The 19,479-nt window shown below is 43.0% G+C and overlaps 1 protein-coding gene across 9 annotated transcripts in view; it reads left to right on the forward strand.

Annotated features, from left to right (window-relative positions):
* Positions 1 to 19,479, forward strand: part of MAPK10 (mitogen-activated protein kinase 10) — a 238,103-nt gene that overhangs the window by 212,602 nt on the left and 6,022 nt on the right. For all 9 annotated transcript variants that reach the window (XM_083571505.1, XM_083571506.1, XM_083571512.1 and 6 more), the window contains 3 exons: positions 3,312 to 3,436; positions 15,666 to 15,729; positions 16,469 to 16,546. In XM_083571505.1, coding sequence (XP_083427631.1) covers positions 3,312 to 3,436; positions 15,666 to 15,729; positions 16,469 to 16,546 — 267 coding nt within the window. The remainder of the gene's footprint in view (positions 1 to 3,311; positions 3,437 to 15,665; positions 15,730 to 16,468; positions 16,547 to 19,479) is intronic.

Raw genomic sequence — 19,479 nt, forward strand, 5'->3', positions numbered from 1 at the left:
AATCAGCCCCGAGTGCTCACTGGAAGGACAGATCCTAAAGCTGAGGCTCCAATACTTTGGGCACCTCATGGGAAGAGAAGATTCCCTGGAAAAGACCCTGATGTTGGGAAAGATTGAAGGCACAAGGAGAAGGGGACAACAGAGGACGAGATGTTTGGACAGTGTTCTCGAAGCTACCAGCATGAGTTTGACCAAACTGCGGGAGGCAGTGGAAGACAGGAGTTCCTGGCATGCTCTGGTCCATGGAGTCACGAAGAGTCGGACACAACTAAGCAACAATACCACTCAACTTCATTCTTTTGCACCTTTTGTACAAGTACGCACTATTCCCCCCAAAATACTATTCTGTGACTTTTGTCAATTGAAGGTCGCAATTCATACTCTTGACTGATGCTATCCAAAATCGAGGCCTGTTGTTTCAGGTGAGAACCCTTCATTTGAATTCCTGCCTTCATAATTGGTCACTGCCATCAACGGGCAACCTGAGAGGCCTTGTATCCGGAAGCTGTGGTGTTAAACAGGAGCACATTCACACATCTCTAGTGTAATCTGCAATCCACAAACCAGTTACACTGGCGGCTCAATGAAATCTATACGACTTAAGTAAACTTACTAGAGAGTCAGCCCCATTAAACTCAGCGGAATTTTGAGTAAATTGGCTAGGGATTGGGTTGAAGAGAGGAGGAGGGACTTCAGAAAGCTGGGATGTGAGTCAAATGCAGCTAGGGCTGCTGGACTCAATCTTTGATGAATTCTGATATCAACTGATGTTCTTCACCTCTCAAATTAAAGCATGGATCAGATTTTGCAGTTCTTTCAGTTTTGTGATGCGGCTCTCTCCTCAAAAATGCAATGAAAAATGCATATTTTAGAATAAGAAATCTGAAATTATTCTAATGAGAAAATAAGGAGAGAGTGGGAAGTCTTTATAAATTATATGAAGAGAACTGATTCCCAGATTTATACTTGGCTTAGCTTAGAATAAAAATCTCACAGATAATTAGAACATTTCTCCAAAAATTTAACCATTACAGACAACCAGTGATGTGAGGAATAAAGATCTACCTGGAGTTAGTTGGAAGTCAATTTATCATTATTGTCATCATCATTTTCTCTCCCCCCCTTTCTTTTCTTTTTTGTGTGTTGTTTTTCGTTCTTTTTCCTTTTTTTGGAGAATATAATGTTTTGTATTTTTTATTGCAGTTTATGTTACTATATTTACATTTGTGTAATTTTGTTTTTGCATTTTCTTCAGTTTTGTATTGTTTGTTCATTTTATTCAATGTTTGTTGTGTGATGTATAAGTATAAATAAATAAATAAATAAGATAAAATACATGCATATTTTGAGATAAAATACATTTAGAAAGGCATAGTTGGAGAGAGCGAGAACATATAGTTTGACAAAACATTTTCAAAGTAGCGACTTAAATATGATTTCCATGCGTATTTCTTAAAACAAATAATAACATATTAATGCCAAAGTATTCATATATAAAGAATATTTTTTGTCCAGCCTTCAACAAAACGATCATTGAGGGGGTTACAGTATAATTAAAACAGGGACCTCAACACCTGCAAAGGGGGCAATGACCAGAAACAGAATGATTTGTCCTAATTGATTATTGATTTACACATAATGGAGAAGCGGAACCCCATGTACCCACCCTCTTGCTGTTTTTTGGAAGAAGCATCACACAATTTAGGTGCACACACACAAATGTGCCTGCCTTTGTCTGCTTGCCTGCATCACCCATCCTAGTTGACCCCATTCATGGACGCCTTTCCCTTTGGTGAATGTGTTTGCTAGTCATAAGAAATGATTGCACTGGAGTAAACTTGGATGTGCATTGCGTGACCAGGCGCGACAGCCCCAGCCCCCAGGGAACGTGGGAAAGGAAATAAAGACTCTGACAATGTTATATGGAATTAAAATTAGGCCACAACTTCATTAAACTTCCGAATGTAGGAAGATCTTGGCTTAGGCCTTGGGCCTGTATCCCTCCCAGCCCCCCAGCCGGGGAACTGGGGCACATCAGGGTAAATGGGATATGGGGGTGCTCTGCGCGCCGTAAGTGTAGACAGGTAGCCCAGCCCATATCCCTGCACACAGGTTAGTTCACTGACAACCTTTCAGTGTATGGCCAGTGACACCCATTTATGTAAACCCTTTAAGAGGGGGACCCTGGAATTGCCACCGCAGGGGGGTGAGTCACCACTTCACACACACACCATTATAGGGAAGAAAAGACTAAAGGATTTTGCCCAAGGCCATAACTGCCAAAGTTGTGACGAATTGCTACAGGTAAGACAAAACCTGCCAATGCAGGAAAATTTCTTCCTAGTCCTTCAACAGAATGGGTAGGCAAACTAAGGCCCAGGGGCCGGATCCAGCCCAATCGCCTTCTCAATCTGGCCCACGGACGGTCCGGGAATCAATGTGTTTTTACATGAGGGGAATGTGTGCTTTTATTTAAAATGCATCTCTGGGTTATTTGTGGGACCTGCCTGGTGTTTTTACATGAGTAGAACGTGTGCTTTTATTTAAAATGCATCACTGAGTTATTTGTCGGGTATAGGAATTCGGTCATTATTTCCCCCCCCCCCCAAAATATAGTCCAGCCCCCCACAAAGTCTGAGGGACAGTGGATCGGCCCCCTGCTGAAAAAGTTTGCTGACCCCTGTTCAACAGCAACCAGTCAAAGATCGTAGCAGCGCCCGCTAAACAGGAGGAAAAAGTTAACCTGTAAACAAAAAACATTAACAAAGGGAGGGTGAATCTCCAGAGCCGTCTGTGTGGCTAATACCAGCTCCTCCCCCTATTTATAATGGGTCTGGCCCCACTTCCCAGGAAATGAAACTTAAAGCTGAGGCTGTGCGTGAACCTCTGAATAATACACAAGTTCCCTGGGAACTGTAGCACCACATGCGATCCTGCAGAAGGCACCCACAATATAGTATGAGTGCTCATTGCAATGAATTTTTTTTTTAATACAAAGAATATCGACTCATTATAAAGAGCATAGAAGGGAAAAGTGGATGTGTTAATTTAATTCCATTTTTATAAATGAAAAACCATAAACTTCAACTTGGAATAGTTAATATGAATGACAACAAGGTCTACCAGAGACATCTATCCATGTTCTAGCTCACTCTCTGCCTGTTAAAGAGCATTTTGCTGTACAATAAATTAGTGCATCGCTTGGCTTTAACTTGTCTGAATTTGACATCACGTTGATTGCCTCTTCACCCCCTTCCCGGCGTGGAGATTCCTGCTCTGACACATTTTCTCTTTTGGTTTCCTTGCTCCAGCTAGCCAAGCCAGGGACCTTTTGTCAAAGATGCTAGTGATTGACCCAGCCAAACGGATATCAGTGGATGAAGCCTTACAGCATCCGTACATTAATGTCTGGTATGACCCAGCAGAAGTGGAGGCGGTAAGTGAAACATTGTCCTTTACACTAAGCTTTTCTGGTTATCACAAACCAGCGTTCAGCTAGCGGAAGGAATTTGTTCAGTTTGCATTTTAGGGGAAAGCATTTGCAAAAAAAGAAAAGTATTATGTGTGCATTGTTGTGCACTGCGATTCTCTGCTGCTGTTTCATTATTCCAAAATTGTCTGCTTTTTTTGGTGATCATTTAAATTGTACTTATTTCACTTAAACTTTTGTAAAACAGCCTGAGACCGTTTGATAAAGGATGGGCTATAAGTACGAATAATAATAAATATAAGATAAACGCACACAAAAATGTGGGCAAATTTTCTGTGCCATTTTTTTAAAAAAGCTACAGATGCGGAAATGGGTTGAACTGAGCTTAAAGACTGCAAAAATGAGAAACTGTGAGAAACTGAAGCAGTTTCCTAATTCTGATTTGACTACGGACAAGTTTTTCCAACTCGCTGGATAATGTGCAACTGATGTCTTTATATTCTAAATCACTTCTGTTGCATTATTCTTTTTTTAGTAGAAGTGGGTGACTAAAGTGTGGCATGGGGAGGGCAGAAGTTTCTGGGGTTTGTGGCTCTCCTGGACTACAAGTATAAGACACTGGAGGGAGCTGAAAAGCAGACTGAAATCTATTTGTCCTGTGTCACTCGTCAGGCAACAGTGTGATGAGCGCCCCCCGTTTTTCTTTTCCATCCTATTGATTTCCCCCAACTCAAAAGCTTCTCCAGTCCTCTGGCTCTGTTGTTTGTTTTATTTGACCAGAGTCCACAGCATTGGCCAATGCAAACCTTTGCATAGACTCCTTGCCTGGATTTCGTCACTTTGTGACTTCTGTTAGCTCTGTAATTCTAATTCTAGTAATGATGAAGAAGCTAGAACATGATAAAAAGTTGGCAGAGTTACTCTTTTTATCTTTCCCATAATACCCAATGCGATGATAAGCAATAGGACAAAATGAAATAATCTTTTTTACAATATGATGATGATGATAATAATAATAATAAGTAAAAACATGATGCTATTTATGAATATAATTATTTCCCCTACAATTTCCTTCCTCAACAGTAATAGCAAGTTCAAGAAGATAAAACTGCCATGGTGAAACAAATGCTTTAAAACGAATAGAAGAACAATAATGGCAGAATGTAGAAAAGGGTGCATTGTAATAATAATAGTTAAGGAGAGATGGCAGTATTGCTTAGTTGTATTAAATAGAAAAATAAATGTGGACTATAATCTGGTAACAAGTAATAAGTAAGACCAAGTAGATTATGCCTCATAAGGTGTACTGAAAAATGATATCCTGAACTTTATTCTTTGAAAAATGAATTAATGGGCTTCGTTTTTCTCTCAGTAGATCATTTTGTTGCGTCCCCACTCAAGTTTTGGTTATGTCTGTGAATTTGATCACATAAACCATATTCCACAATTTTAAAAGCTATTCATGAATCCATTTTTTGTCCAGTTTGCTTTTTATCAGGATTTCTTTTATTTTCGGACTCTATCGCATTATTTAAGTGACTTTGCCAACACTATTTGACTCATCCCATTAGGTGTCAACTACTATCTGAATATCAGTTTTGTAATAATTTTCTTTATGGTTTATATGTGGAGTATTTTACATATGTTTGTCCACATTTCACACATTTCACCAAACTGAGCTGCCGCTACAGAATATAGCAACTACCACTGAGTCTGAAAGGGACGCAGGTGGCACTGTGGGTTAAACCACAGAGCCTAGGATTTGCCGATCAGAAGGTCGGCGGTTCGAATCCCCGCGACGGGGTGAGCTCCCGTTGCTCGGTCCCTGCTCCTGCCAACCTAGCAGTTCGAAAGCATGTCAAAGTGCAAGTAGATATAGGTACCGCTATATCTTCCGGCGGGAAGGTAAACGGCATTTCCGTGCACTGCTCTGGTTCGCCAGAAGCGGCTAAGTCATGCTGGCCACATGACCTGGAAGCTGTACGCCAGCTCCCTTGGCCAATAAAGTGAGATGAACGCCACAACCCCACAGTCGGGTTCGACTGGACCTAATGGTCAGGGGTCCCTTTACCTTTACTGAGTCTGAAATGCCCTCCCTAGAGAAGTCTGACTGGTGTCTACATTGTGATCTTTTCTGTAGCCAGCAAACGCCTTGTTCTTCTCCCTTTTTCACCCTCTATTTTGAAAATCTGTTGGTGCACTCCCGTTTTCCTCTGCTGTTGATTTTACCTTGAGGTCCTTTTTATTTCTTTCGCAGTCTTATTGTTATGTTATTGTATTTTACGTTTTTATCCTCAGTTTGCGGAAGAGCTCAGAGAGCTTTGGCTGTTGGCCAGCAGAGAAATGTAGTTAATAAGCGAAATGAAATTAAATAAGAAATAAATGAATCATTAAGAGGTTAACTGGCGTAGAATGTTGGAGGAAATGGAGGAAATGGAATATTTTCTTTCCAGTCACAATCTGCAGTTTTGATGTTGGTAGTTAGTAGGAAAGGAGAACGAGAATAGCAAGCCATAGTAGTGCCATAAGTGTCATTAGTTCTCCATTTGCCCTCTGGGGGAAGAGGTCAGGTGTTAGTATGCAGTTACAGGAGGTATAATCAATCCTAGCAAGCTTCACAATGCGCCCTAGAGAGCATCTCATAATCCTTCCCAATGCCAGTGTTGCTGTGGGAGTAAATTCATTAGCGTTTGCGAGGTGCTCAGTTACCATAGCGATGAGGTACCATATGGAGAGACAGGTCACAGTCTGCAAGCTTGTGTCCTTTTCTGCTTTGACAACGGGACCTGAGAACTTTGGAGTTGCATATGGCCAAAGGCTGCGTAATGCTAATCAGTAATTATCAGAAGTTTGCAGTCATTTATTCCAATACATTGCAAGGGGAATAATTCCACCACTTTTGTTTTGAATTTACAGCACTCTCTTTGTCGCACAAGGATACACCAGTGCCTAGTATTTAAAGATATGCTAATAGCTAGCTCTATGGGAGCACAAACTTACTCAAAGGTTTCCCTCCGGTGCAATGTTTGGTCCTCTTCCTTTCAGCTGCCTCTATGTTCTGCACTCTTCATTAAAATACTTAAAATGAGCTACAATTGATATATAAAACTCCATTTATAAGCAACCATGGCTGTGATTGTGGGTAAGAATGACCCTAGCAGGTGAAAGCCGTCTGAAATCGAAATGTCTGTTGTGAAAGACGACCAGAGATAGGGAGTCATCTGTGTCTCTTGGGGCAAAGATATCCAAAAAGGCTGGTGCAGCTGCTGAAACATTTATGCAGTCAATTGCAGCCATCTTTCCTCTGGGCAAACCATCCCCAGGGATGTAATTACTTGTAGAAACGCACCATGTGAACCAGTGGTAAACACAGATGCCCTTTGCAGTGACAGTCTCCCCAAAAAGTGCTGTAGCGATAATGAACATTGCTGCAACAGAAGCTGTCGTGTTGCAGGTTATATTCAAATGGCGCCCTATTCCATCTTCCTGACTTTTCCTTACCAGTTAATTCTCACAGACCTCACCCTCCCCACCAACCCATTAGACCAGGGGTGGGGAACATTGTGGGCCAACTTTGACAGGGGGGCCGGGTAATCCACATGTCAATCAGGTGATGTAATCGCGCTGTCACATGATTGGCAGGTGGATTGCCCCCCACCCGTCTCATTCTCAACATAAGAGGCAGAAAGAGGGAGCATGTGAAGGGCTGCAAAGCCTGCCCTGAGCTGATCCTGTCAACATTTTACCGTCTTCCCTTGCTTTTCCTTTGCCTCCTGCCCAGTGATGATGCAAAGGAATGCCAGCCTCTCTACGCCTTCACCAAAGCTTCCGCTGCCCTCAAGGTCTCTCCAAGCCTGCCTTCCTTCCGTCCTCACTGAGCCTCCCACTCTTCTCCCCATTGAACTCACCAAGCCTGTAGCTTATCCCTCCGTATTAAAATTCCCAGCACTCTTAACAAACTACAGTTTGCAGGATTCTCTGGGGGCAAACCATATGCTTTAAATGTGCTTTACATCTGACTACTGCTCACATCAGGACACAGGTGGCACTGTGGGTTAAACCACAGAGCCTAGGACTTGTCGATCAGAAGGTTGGCGGTTTGAATCCCCACGACGGGGTGAGCTCCCGTTGCTCAGTCCCTGCTCCTGCCAACCTAGCAGTTCAAAAGCACATCAAAGTGCAAGTAGATAAATCGGTACCACACTGGCAGGAAGGTAAACAGCGTTTCTGTGCGCTGCTCTGGTTCGCCAGAAGCGGCTTAGTCATGCTGGCCACATGACCCGGAAGCTGTACGCTGGCTCCTTCGGCCAATAAAGCGACATGAGCACCGCAACCCCAGAGTCGGCCACGACTGGACCTAATGGTCAGCGGTCCCTTTACCTTTACCTTACTGCTCACATCAATTGATGAACACACATATTGATATTTATTAATGATCACACACGTTGATATTTTTGTTTTTCTAATTGTCTGCAGGGTTCCCCCCCCCCTTTTATTCTGTTCTTCTCGAAAGCTACACAACCCCAAACTGGGAATTTAATGTGTGCATAATACCCATCATCTCCCCGGAAGAAAAATATCCACCCCACCACTTGGCCTACTAAACTTGGCTGTGGGAGGAAAAAGGAAAGAAAGCCCAAAGTATCAGATTTACACAAAGGAGCATCTGAATAATTGGCTGAGCCACAGCAGAGGGGAACAGGGAGCATTTAAATATATATCTGTAGCTTGGTCTTTGTAGCAAATGGCAATGGTTTTGTGTCAAGAGCTTAACCTAGAGGTAATGACCCCGAACATCTCCCTGGGATTTACAGCATAAGCTTGCAAGTTGAGGACAAAGGAAAGGGGATGACATTCCAGCCAAGGTGCAGAAGCCAGAGCCAGTTAAACTCTCATTTTATAAGCCCATTTTAAAAAGTTCACGATCTTTTCATAGGCTACAGAAGAGCAATAAAATTATGATGCCTCGTTCAAATGGCGGGGAGTGTAACGCGTTTGGGAAATGGCAGAAGGAAGGCAAAAGCCTACTTTCTCTTTCTCTCTCTGACAGGTTTAAAAAGTTGTAGATGCTGGTGGTCTTTCTTTAAATGCCAGGCTGTGACCTGCTGTTAACTAGAGGGAAATGTATATTATTACTCCGGTGACATGCTGTTCATTCACAATGAATGAAGGACAAGCTGGAGACGGATTGTAGGAAAATACAACCAAACGCCAACCTGACTTTTTTGACCTCTGAGTAGTAGTAAACAATTGCTTCCCTTGTGCAGCCATTTTGGAATATATTGACTTTTGACTCCTACTGACTGGAGTGTTTGCGATGTGTGGTAGAAAGCCTTACTTATTCCACACACTTACACCTTACTGATTGACTACAGGCCGCAATTTTTGAAATATTGGCTGTACTACACGTTTTCTTAACATTCATTATATTTTAGGATTAGGGTTTCCAGGTTGACATTACAGTGGTACCTCGGGTTACATACGCTTCAGGTTACACTCTGCTAATCCAGAAATAGTGCTTCAGGTTAAGAACTTTGCTTCAGGATGAGAACAGAAATTGGGCTCCGGCGGTGCGGCAGCAGCAGGAGGCCCCATTAGCTAAAGTGGTGCTTCAGGGTAAGAACAGTTTCAGATTAAGAACAGACCTCCGGAACGAATTAAGTACTTAACCCGAGGTACCACTGTACAATCCAAGATGCTTCAAATGCATTTGTAGAACAGCAACTAATATTTTATGGAAATAGAAGAACTGTCGCCATGCTTTAGGAAGATACTGACTTTCCATATTTGTTCCAGGCTGTTTTTGTGATGGAGGAGAGTTCTTGACTTCTTGTATGAGGGCTACCATGAAGCATCTGGCTTGGCTACTTTGGGGGAAAGATGGTGGAATACAGGATGCCTTATTCTGATATGGCAAGGCTCTTAGGTTCTTACGTGGCATGGTTCCACATTGTTTGAAGCTGATTCACATGACACCCTGCAAATGGCCAGATGTGGTTTGAGTGAACTGAAGTATTCAAGATGGTTGCTTGACTGCTCAATTGGCCTCCTGTCTTTCCTATCCAAACAAACTGATAAAGCAACAAAGTGGTAAATCACTCACAGAAATCCTCTGCAAGTAATTAAAAAACCCACTCGTCGTCATCATGATCATCATCATCCCTCTATTTGTTTACTGCCTTTGCAGAAAAATTAATGCTGACAGTGGTTAATAATAATAATAATAATAATTATTATTATTATTATTATTATTATTATTTATACCCTGCCCATCTGGCTGGGTTTCCCCAGCCACTCTAGGCAGCTTCCAGCAAAAGATTAAAAGTACATTAAAGCATCAGTCATTAAAAACTTCCCTAAACACAAACGAAACACCACACAAACAAAACTTCCCCTTCACAACAAAACACCAGAACATCAACAATTAGGTTAACTCAGAATAGTGGCAATAATAAAACAGCAATGTAAGAGCATGTAGAAAAACGGCATAAAAAGAAACAACATTATGGTACTATTAATGGCAAGAGATGCTAGAAAACTCAAAAAGAAACAGGGGAGTTTGGTTTTCCCTTGGTCCTGGAAGTTCTAGTCATTCCTTCCATGCTCACGACAAATTAGCCAAGAATCAAACTAGTCTGGTCAAGTATCACGGCCTCAGCTTCTCCAGGGCTTCACTGCCTCTTGGGTGTCACCCATTAAGGTGGCATTAAGGCTTCCAAAGGCCAGGAGGCAGGTAGCTGGGTACACTGAAACATGCAGAGACCTCTCTAAACATGGTTGGGAAGATAGTCTGGTCTTGAAATGGACTGCACTGATAAGGCTCTTCAAGATGGGTTCAGAAAGCTTTAGAAACCCGCTTCCTTCAGGTCCTGTTGACTGTTTTCGTCTAAATTGCCACTTCCCCAAAAGTTACTGAGGAGGGATATGCATGTAATCCAGTGGGCAGCATGTGGAACTAGGACCACTGATTCCTGAATTTGAATCTACTCTCTGCCATGAAGCTCACTGGGTGGCCTTGGTCCAGTCAGTGTCTCTCAGCCGAATTTACCTCACACGGTTGTTGTAAGGGCAAGGCACTACTCTGAGCCCCCTGGGTGAAGTAAGGTCAGCATAGAAATGCGATCAATAAATATCTTGCCCCCTGATCTTTCAGACCTGCTTGGTATGCCTTCCTCCTGCACAATTTTCTTTTCTGTGTATAGGAGTGCCACTGCACACTCAACTTTGACATTCAAAGCCCCTTTGCCAGCGCTCTTCGGCGTAGCATCTGGGTTCTTTGCTTGACTGATGATTCCTGCTTGGGCATATTGGTATTTGAGATAGCTCTGGACAGTGGAGGCCCCAGCTAGGTCATCTGTTCCTCAGCCTTTGAGCCATCCATGAGTGTGTAAATGCATTTTCAATTTGACCTACTAAGGTCTTGTTTATGTCCCAGGAAAATACTTTAAATGTAGCAGCTTTATACGGATCTGTAAAATTGTATATTCTGTTCCATCTTGCAGATATCTGCATTCTCACCCTCAATCTCCATTTTCTGTAGTAGCCAGTACAGTAGTACCTCGGGTTAAGAACTTAATTCGTTCAGGAGGTCTGTTCTTAACCTGAAACTTTTCTTAACCTGAAGCACCACTTTAGCTAATGGGGCCTCCTGCTGCCGCCACGCTGCCGCTTCATGATTTCTGTTCTCATCCTGAAGCAAAGTTCTTAACCCAAGGTACTATTTCTGGGTTAGCGGAGTCTGTAACCTGAAGCGTATGTAACCTGAAGCGTATGTAACCCGAGGTACCACTGTATTCACAATGATTCTAGGAAAACCTTCTAGTTAATCCCTTTTCTAATGAATCAGCAAAACCTTTCCTGAACCTCTTCTTCTAGGAATGTATATTTTCCTCAACCTCCTTAAGGTTGATCTCATGGTAGAATTTTACATGTGTCAGCATTACAGATGCATGAAGGTCTATTGTGTTCTGCAGTAGCTATCTGCCATTGTAATCAGAAGTGGCCTCTTTGAGCCTGTCCACACCAGAGTTTACGATATGATACAATATGATAATCTTTATTGTCATTGTCCCATACAGAACAATGAAATTGAAAAATCTACATAAGACATTCAAAAACCAACAAGCCTGCTATCCCAGCTATCCCAACCTGGTTAGCCCCCTAAAAACTCTGATACCCCATTTTTAAATACAATATACTCCCATAGAGACTCCTTACACTGCATTTAAAACCAAAATCACATTTGGTTTGAAACTGTTTCTCAGGCAGATAGTTCTAGTCTTTATAACCCTGTACCTTCTTCCAGAAGTCAGAAGCTGAAAGAGATCATTTCCAGGGTGTGTACTATCCTGCGCTATCTCTGCAGCTTTCTTATGGCACCTGGAAGCATAGATTTGATTTACTGTGTGTTTGCAGCTGTTTGCATTCCCATTTAATCGGCGTAGTCTAAATGACATTGCCCTCAAACAACTCCATGCTTTCCCCTGTAAATTCAGGTTTACCCGCTATGGGAACAATCCAGTAAATTAGGGAAAATGGGGCTCCACACCACTTGACTTGAGGTCAAAGACAATTTGTTTCAGTGTTTTGGGGTGAGTGGCTCCACTGTCACTTTCTGCAACCCCCCATTCATTGCCCAATACATCCTCAAGGCTTCCATTATTTTCCAGCCACATACAATGAAATTGGCAGAGTTGGGTAGAATAATGCAGGAACACTGAGGAAGTGCCACAGAACAACTGATAAAGTACTGGACAATTTGGTGGTGTGCCACTCCGCAACTGACACCAGTCTCATGGCAGCTGCTTATTTGGAGGAAGAAGAGGAGAGGTGATTCAGCAGCAAGGTTGGTGCAGTGCAAACACACCAGCAGATATAGTGGATTGGTTCCGCTGGTATGTTTGCACTGACCAGGGTTCAGGTGAGTGGTGGCACCCTATCATGCAACCCATCACTGTGCAGCTTTAGTGCATCAATGACCTGTTGCTGTATACAGACACAACAGAAAAAAACAGTCAGGAGCCCCAAGCTAAAACTGTGCCACATTTTGTGAGTATTTTTGCCTTGGAGATTTGTTTGTAGTTTTAATTAATCTTTGCTATATGGAAATAATCTCTGTAGGCTTCCAGCTGAAGGGAACTGGTCAAGCTGGAAGTCAGTGCTGCCTCAGGACTTTTTGTTTCCGTGGCAACCATAACCATGGCTACCAGCATCTGTTTGGAGCTGTAAGGGGCAAGCATGTTCAAGCTCCTGTGCAAATGAAGCGATTCTCTGAACATGGTGTGCAATTTCCTTCCTAGCTAGAAAGCATTTGTCCGAGTCTGTGGACTCCAATTTTAAGCTAGAAGATTCTCCAATAAAAATGAGTGTGGTAAAGAACTATCTATGGGTGGACAAATTAAAGTACTTCATCAAAAGTCATAACTTAGAAATGGGTCCTGGTGTTGTTGTTTTTTAAATTAGATTTTATTGAAGATTTTTGTGTGTGAAACAAACAAATAAGCAAGGAAAGGTACATATAGCAAACTGAATTCCCCCAACCCAACTCCGTAAGTGGCAGAAAAAACTACACTCATTCATTTTCTCACACAAAAAGCCACAAATTCCTGCACCTCTCCTCCTCAGAGTGATGATGGGGAATTGCTAAAATAGAACTATACACAGCGGGTGGCGCTGTGGTCTAAACCACTGAGCCTCTTGGGCTTGCCGATCAGAAGGTTGGCGGTTCAAATCCCTTCAATGGGGCGAGCTCCCATTGCTCGGTCCCAGCTCCTGCCAACCTAGCAGTTCGAAAGCATGCCAAAAAGTGCAAGTAGATAAATAGGTACTTCTCCGGCGGGAAGGTAAACGGTGTTTCCGTGTGCTGCTCTGGTTTTGGTGTTCCGTTGCGCCAGAATCTGCTTAGTCATGCTGGCCACATGACCCAGAAAAACTGTCTGTGGACAAACGCCAGCTCCCTCGACCTGTAAAACGAGATGAGCGCCGCAACCCCAGAGTTGTCTGTGACTGGATTTCACTGTCAGGGGTCCTTTACCTTTACCTTTATATCACCAACCAAGTGCGCCACATAATCCCATACATACTAGAAGATGGAACGAAACAATGGGTGCAGATGGACATAGAAAATGGGTCCTGTGGATGGAAACCTGGGTTACTGAAGGAGGAAATTGCCCTCTTCTCCTTCTATGTGTACAACTCTAAAAGGTAAAGGTAAAGGGACCACTGACCATTAGGTCCAGTCGTTACCGACTCTGGGTTTGCGGTGCTCATCTCACTTTATTGGCCGAGGGAGCCAGCGTACAGCTTCCGGGTTATGTGTACAGCATGACTAAGCCACTTCTGGCGAGCCAGAGCAGCACACAGAAATGCCGTTTACCTTCCCACCAGAGCAGTACCTATTTATCTATTTGCACTTTGACATGCTTTCGAACTGCTAGGTGGGCAGGAGCAGGGACCGAGCAACGGGAGCTCACACCATCGCGGGGATTCGAACCGCCAACCTTCTGATCGGCAAGTCCTAGGCTCTGTGGTTTAACCCACAGTGCCACCTGCTTTACACATCTACACATGCTTTAAAGACACTCTTTCCTTAACATCACCAATGAAAACTACATCTGAAGGAAAAGCCTCTCTCAAACTAGATGCTGTTGTTTTGTTTTTAGCTGGATGAGACTTTCTATGGGGAGAGGGGAGGAAATGATCGTTCTTGAGTTCTGGATTTTTCTCCTTTGCCTTACCTCCTCTTTGATGTCAACCATCGTGGCCCAGCTTACATGGCATAAAATGCAGCTCAGCCCTCTCTGATCTCTAGAGTAGGCTGCCTAATGAAGCAGACAACAGCGGCCTTTCTTGTGCAAAGCCACAACCCTCAGTCCCCTTGGGTTTTCCTCCTCGCCTGCCTCCCCCCACCCCCACCCCCACCCCACAGCCTGTGCTCTTTGCTTTGCCCCTCATTAGCAAATGCAAGCTCTAGGCCTGGCAGATTTGCTGAGTGACAGGCTGTCAGACTCCCTCATCTGGATGACCCAGGCTCACTGCCTCTCTGTTGTCATGGGCTATGAAATATACTCGGAGTTGAGAGTAGATTTCATGCTCTTTATTCAGCTCATAGTGATGAGGAGGAATGGAAGTTCCCCCAGAATGTCTGTTTTATATACATTACTTACACAATGGGCCCCACGTGATTGGCTAATTCCGGGATTCACTTATAGGCCAATCAGGTTGCGGATTCACTTCCACCTGGAGCTGGATTGGGTGGCCCATGTGGACCACTCAGACTGCTGCATTCTGAATCGTATTGTTCTAGGACCAATCAGACTGCTGCATTCTGAATCGTATTGTTCTAGGACCAATCAGACTGCTGCATTCTGAATCCTATTGTTCTAAGACCAATCAGACTGCTGCATTCTGAATCCTATTCAATTCAGTACATAACAGGCTTCTTCCGTGCTCTGCTCTTAGCTTGAGCGAGAGAGCTTCGTGATACCAGAACCGGCAGGAAAAAGAAGAAATCTGGCTGGGATTTCAAAGGCTTGGCATGACACAAGACTCAGACTGATGGGGTGGTTTGCAGAAAGGAAGGGGCATGAGTTCATGAGGAAATCAAAAGTTGGGGCTTTAGTAACAATAGGACGAATCTATGGCTGCATATGGAGCATGGGAGAAATTCACTAAGAATATTGCTCCACCAGTGCATTCCTGGTGGAATGAGCTGCCCTCTCCTCCCTGCTTATGTTGTTCTGGGGGTTCTCCTGTCCCCCCACAAGCCAAATTGTGGGGCAAGAGGGGCTTGCAGGGGGAGGAGAGGCGGGAAGCCCTGTTGCACTAGCAGAAGACCTTGCACAGTTTTTCCACTACAGTAATGGGACTGATTAGTGCAGTCATCTGTTTCTTTCCAGGAAAGTGCTATTTCCATAATCGCAGCCGCCAGGAGGTGGCGTGTTAGACATTTGTATGAAAGTTCCTTCTTACACCCTTTAAGTCGGGGTGTAACAACCCGATTTAACATTTATGTGCTTTAATCCTGGCATCGTCGATGAATGGCTTGCCCGTAATGACTCTTGTCCCTTGGAGCTACCTAACATTGCAGCACGGAGAGGACTGCTGTGACAGAAACGGGTCCCTTCTTCCATTTCCCTGATGTTTGTTGGTGTTGAAACTGTCCCATTACATCTGGGCTCGATTTCGTCTTGTGCTCCTATTCATCTGACCTCTCTTGTGTTTTTTAAATCAACAGCCACCTCCGCAGATATACGATAAGCAGCTGGATGAAAGAGAACACACAATCGAAGAGTGGAAAGGTAATCTCATTTTTTTTTCAAAAAGGCAGGGGACCTGATGCTTCTGCGGGCACAAGAGAGGCTGTATTGCCCCCCTGAACATCTCTGAATGTCCTTCTTCTCCATTTCTTCCCTCATTTTTCTGTTGAGGGCCACATCCCCTGGTTCATTCTGCTGGAAGACACATGTAGGTGGGGCAGGAACTGGTGGTGGGTGGAGCCAAAGCCAGTGGTGGGGGCAGGTCAAAAGTGGGCGGGGTCACCCTTTTATCTCCCTTTGCCACCAATTTTTCTCTTTCTCCCTTTTCCTCCCCAACCACTAGGCCACCAGAGTAGAAACAGATTACTCTTGCTAGAGGTCTGGACCATAGCTGTCAACCTTCCCATTTTTTGCGGGAAATTCCCTTATTCCAGCGCCGTTTCCCGCTGCTTCCCGCTGCTATCCCGGATTGTTAGATATCCCATAGATTGTCCCCAGGACACGTGAGGCTGCTGATCCCTTATTTTCAAATCTGAAAGTTGACAGCTATGGTCTAGACTTCTGATCACTTGCGGAGGCCTTTCCCTCCCCCCCTTCTTCTTTCATGGCTCCATCATCAGATAAATTGGTAAAAATGGATGTGGACTAGTAACTTTCACAGATTCCTTTCCAAGGCTGATAATTTATTGAGGTCTTCTATTTGCGCTTTCTTTGAATGGTGCTGGGGGGAAAGCTAGCAACTCCTCTCCACTTTTCTAACTGGCTCTGTTGTCTCTTGCAGAATTAATCTACAAGGAAGTAATGAATTCTGAAGAAAAGACTAAAAATGGTGTAGTAAAAGGACAGCCTTCTCCCTCAGGTACTCATTCCCAGTGAATGACCATTTTGTGCTCGCTGCAGGCTCCATCGTACAGTGATGGATTCTTACCAAAGTGTCTTAATCTGCTGCTATTAATTCAGACGTAAGCAGCCGCAGCTTTGAGGCTGAACATTACTTTTAGACAATTTGGTACATGGAACTGAAGATGAATTGCATTAATTGAACTCCAGATTCTTATTTTTCTTTTTTTGGTAAAGGCAGCATGAGAGTCTAGGTTACTGTCAGGACTTTGGATGGATGGACACAGTTGTTTCAAGTCTCTATACTGATTCCATCCATCCATCCATTTATCCATCCATCCATTCCTTTATTATGGCCAATGACCAGCATTTTATTGCATCCATAGATAAATCATTTGGGTTCGTGTACTTGTAGCCAGCCAGTTCCTTAACCATGATTTAAGGATGAGCTGCTCCCTTTCAACTGCATCTCACCCCAAACTGCAAATTCACCCTGCCAAGAATAACCACAGCTAAAGATTATCTTTGCACTTACCTTAATTGTGATTAATGCCAGTCCTGCTTCAGTTCTGAACCTCCAGTCAGAAATCTGCTTGCCAGCTGAGAAACTAATAAATCTCTGTTTTTGTGCTGCCTGTCTGGGACAGGGGGAAATTGCCAAAGACCGGATAAGCTGCAACCCAGCTTAGGTCGCCAGGTTTTTCTGGGCTTACTTAATGGTCACTAGGTCCCTTTTGAACCAGAGTTTAGGAACCATTGTGAGAACAGGATACTGGACTAGATGGGCCTTTGGGCTGACCTAGCAGTGCTGTTCTTGTGTTCTTATGAAGCCCACTAAACATTTGCCTCACCTTACTCCACCTAGGTAGTCACAGGTGCAAAGCACCCTCCAAACTGTGCAAGCAATTGGCAAGGACAAGGCACAAAGAAAATTTGATGATAGGTTGCCAGACTAGCAATGGGCCCAATGGAGTTTTTCAGTGCTACGCACATTGATTTCAGTTCTGGTGACAGAAAGGCGATTCAACAGATTCTTGCAGAGCAGAAAGTGAAAAGCAAAGCATGCAGGTTTGATTTAAGAGCTTCCTGCATGTGCCCGGCGTCATCTTTCTTCAAGATGGAGTGGGTATCAGAATAAATCATGGTCCACAAGCACATCTGTCACACAGAGCTGTGTGTGTTGGGTGATTTATGTGTAACAATAACAGAGTTTGCTTGCGTGGGGAAGTAATTTGCAAGGACTAATTAAGTATTGGCTTTCATCTAAAATGGATCATCGCCTAAAATGGAGCATCATGGGTTGGGGGTGGGGCCTCTAGACAAGATCGGGGTGGGTGTTGGGGGCTGCAGGGGAAGAAGAGGAAGCCTCATTGAACAAGTGAAAGTCTGCTTGTGTGATGTTGGAATATTACTCTTTTTTTCCATTTTATTTCCTCAATCTTGATATATTCCAGTGTTTTCCTTCCATTTACATTTTCATTTTCAGCTCCATGCAGTTTGATGGTTTTGGTCGTAGTAAATTTTAATAAGGGATGGGGAAACCAGCTATTTGATGAAGCAGTATTTTTTTCTAGGCTACTTTATTTCTCTAATGGGGGTGGGTAGGAGGGAATGTTATCAGTGGAAAACATGAGAATGCTCCATGCAGTCAATTAAAATTAAAGATGGTAGGAGCATGGGGCAGTGAAGAAATGATCTACCGGTGCATTATAACTGGAGAAGAGTAATACAAGTTTGGATATGCAGCTCATTCCTGCAGCAGTCTGTGCCAACACTGCAAGAAACAGTCACATATCTGTGGTTCCCTGAGGACTATGGGAGAATTGCAAAAATGTATAATATAAAAGGCACTTGGATTTTTTTTTAAGGTTTCACTGGTTGTATTAGAAAAATAAACCTATACAAAGGTATAAATCCCAAACAGTGCACAAATACAAAATATTCTCTCTATGTTATTTAGCTTTTAATCTCAGCCACCGTAGAAAATGACAGACCCAGCTCTCACCTGGAAGCGTCCCTCTTCCCTCCCAATCTCTCATCCTTGGAGATCTTCACTTCCCCACCTCTCACTCAAGGTCCTCCCACCATATTATATATATATATATTTGCCACCTTCATGTGGGTGTTGTCCTTGGTCCCCAGTAGCATCCCAGAAGGGGAGATTCCCTGTGGTGCCTCCACTGACAATCATCACTGATTATCATCTGACGAGAAGCCATATTGAGGCCATGTCTCTGAAAACAATGGGCCAGTTTCTCATGTAAGATTTTATATTTCTGTCTGGAGGATTCTCAAATACAAAATGGGTAGGCTGTGCATCTTTTAAGAGTGGAGCATGTGCGTTTAATTTTTTTATATATATAATAATATTTTATTAGATTTTAACAAGAAAAAAGGTTACAAAGCCATAAACAACAACAAAATAAACACCAAAAAAGAAAAGAAAAAAGTAAATACAAACATCAAAAATTCAACACAGAAAGAAAAAAAAAGAAAGAAGAGAAGAAAAAAGAAGAAAGAAAAAAGATAAAAAAATAAAAATCCCTCTTTTCAATTTCTCACCACATTTTTACTTATTTTCCTGACTTCCTCCCACCTCCCTCTTTGTATTCCATTTAAAGATATGTTCAGCAAATTCATACCTCTTACCTTACCCTTAATTATATATCCCCATATAATATCCTCATATTTTCATTTATAATCAAACCATTCTTACAAATTCTTATTTCACCTTATTACTCAAACCACTTCATTTTTACAATAATTTCACTAATTTTATCTTATCCTCAAATCATTAAACTTTCAAAATTTAAACCAAGTTTTGCTAAAGCCAATTACATCCGTGGAGCATGTGCGTTTAAATGTGCATAATTTTTTATTTATTTAAAAAGAAACCATCCTGACAATATAGATGTGGGGTTTGAACAGGATCAGTGGTGTAGCATGGGGGCA

Source organism: Podarcis filfolensis (genome assembly GCF_964270895.1).
Source record: "Podarcis filfolensis genome assembly, chromosome: 9".
Lineage (NCBI taxonomy): Eukaryota > Metazoa > Chordata > Lepidosauria > Squamata > Lacertidae > Podarcis > Podarcis filfolensis.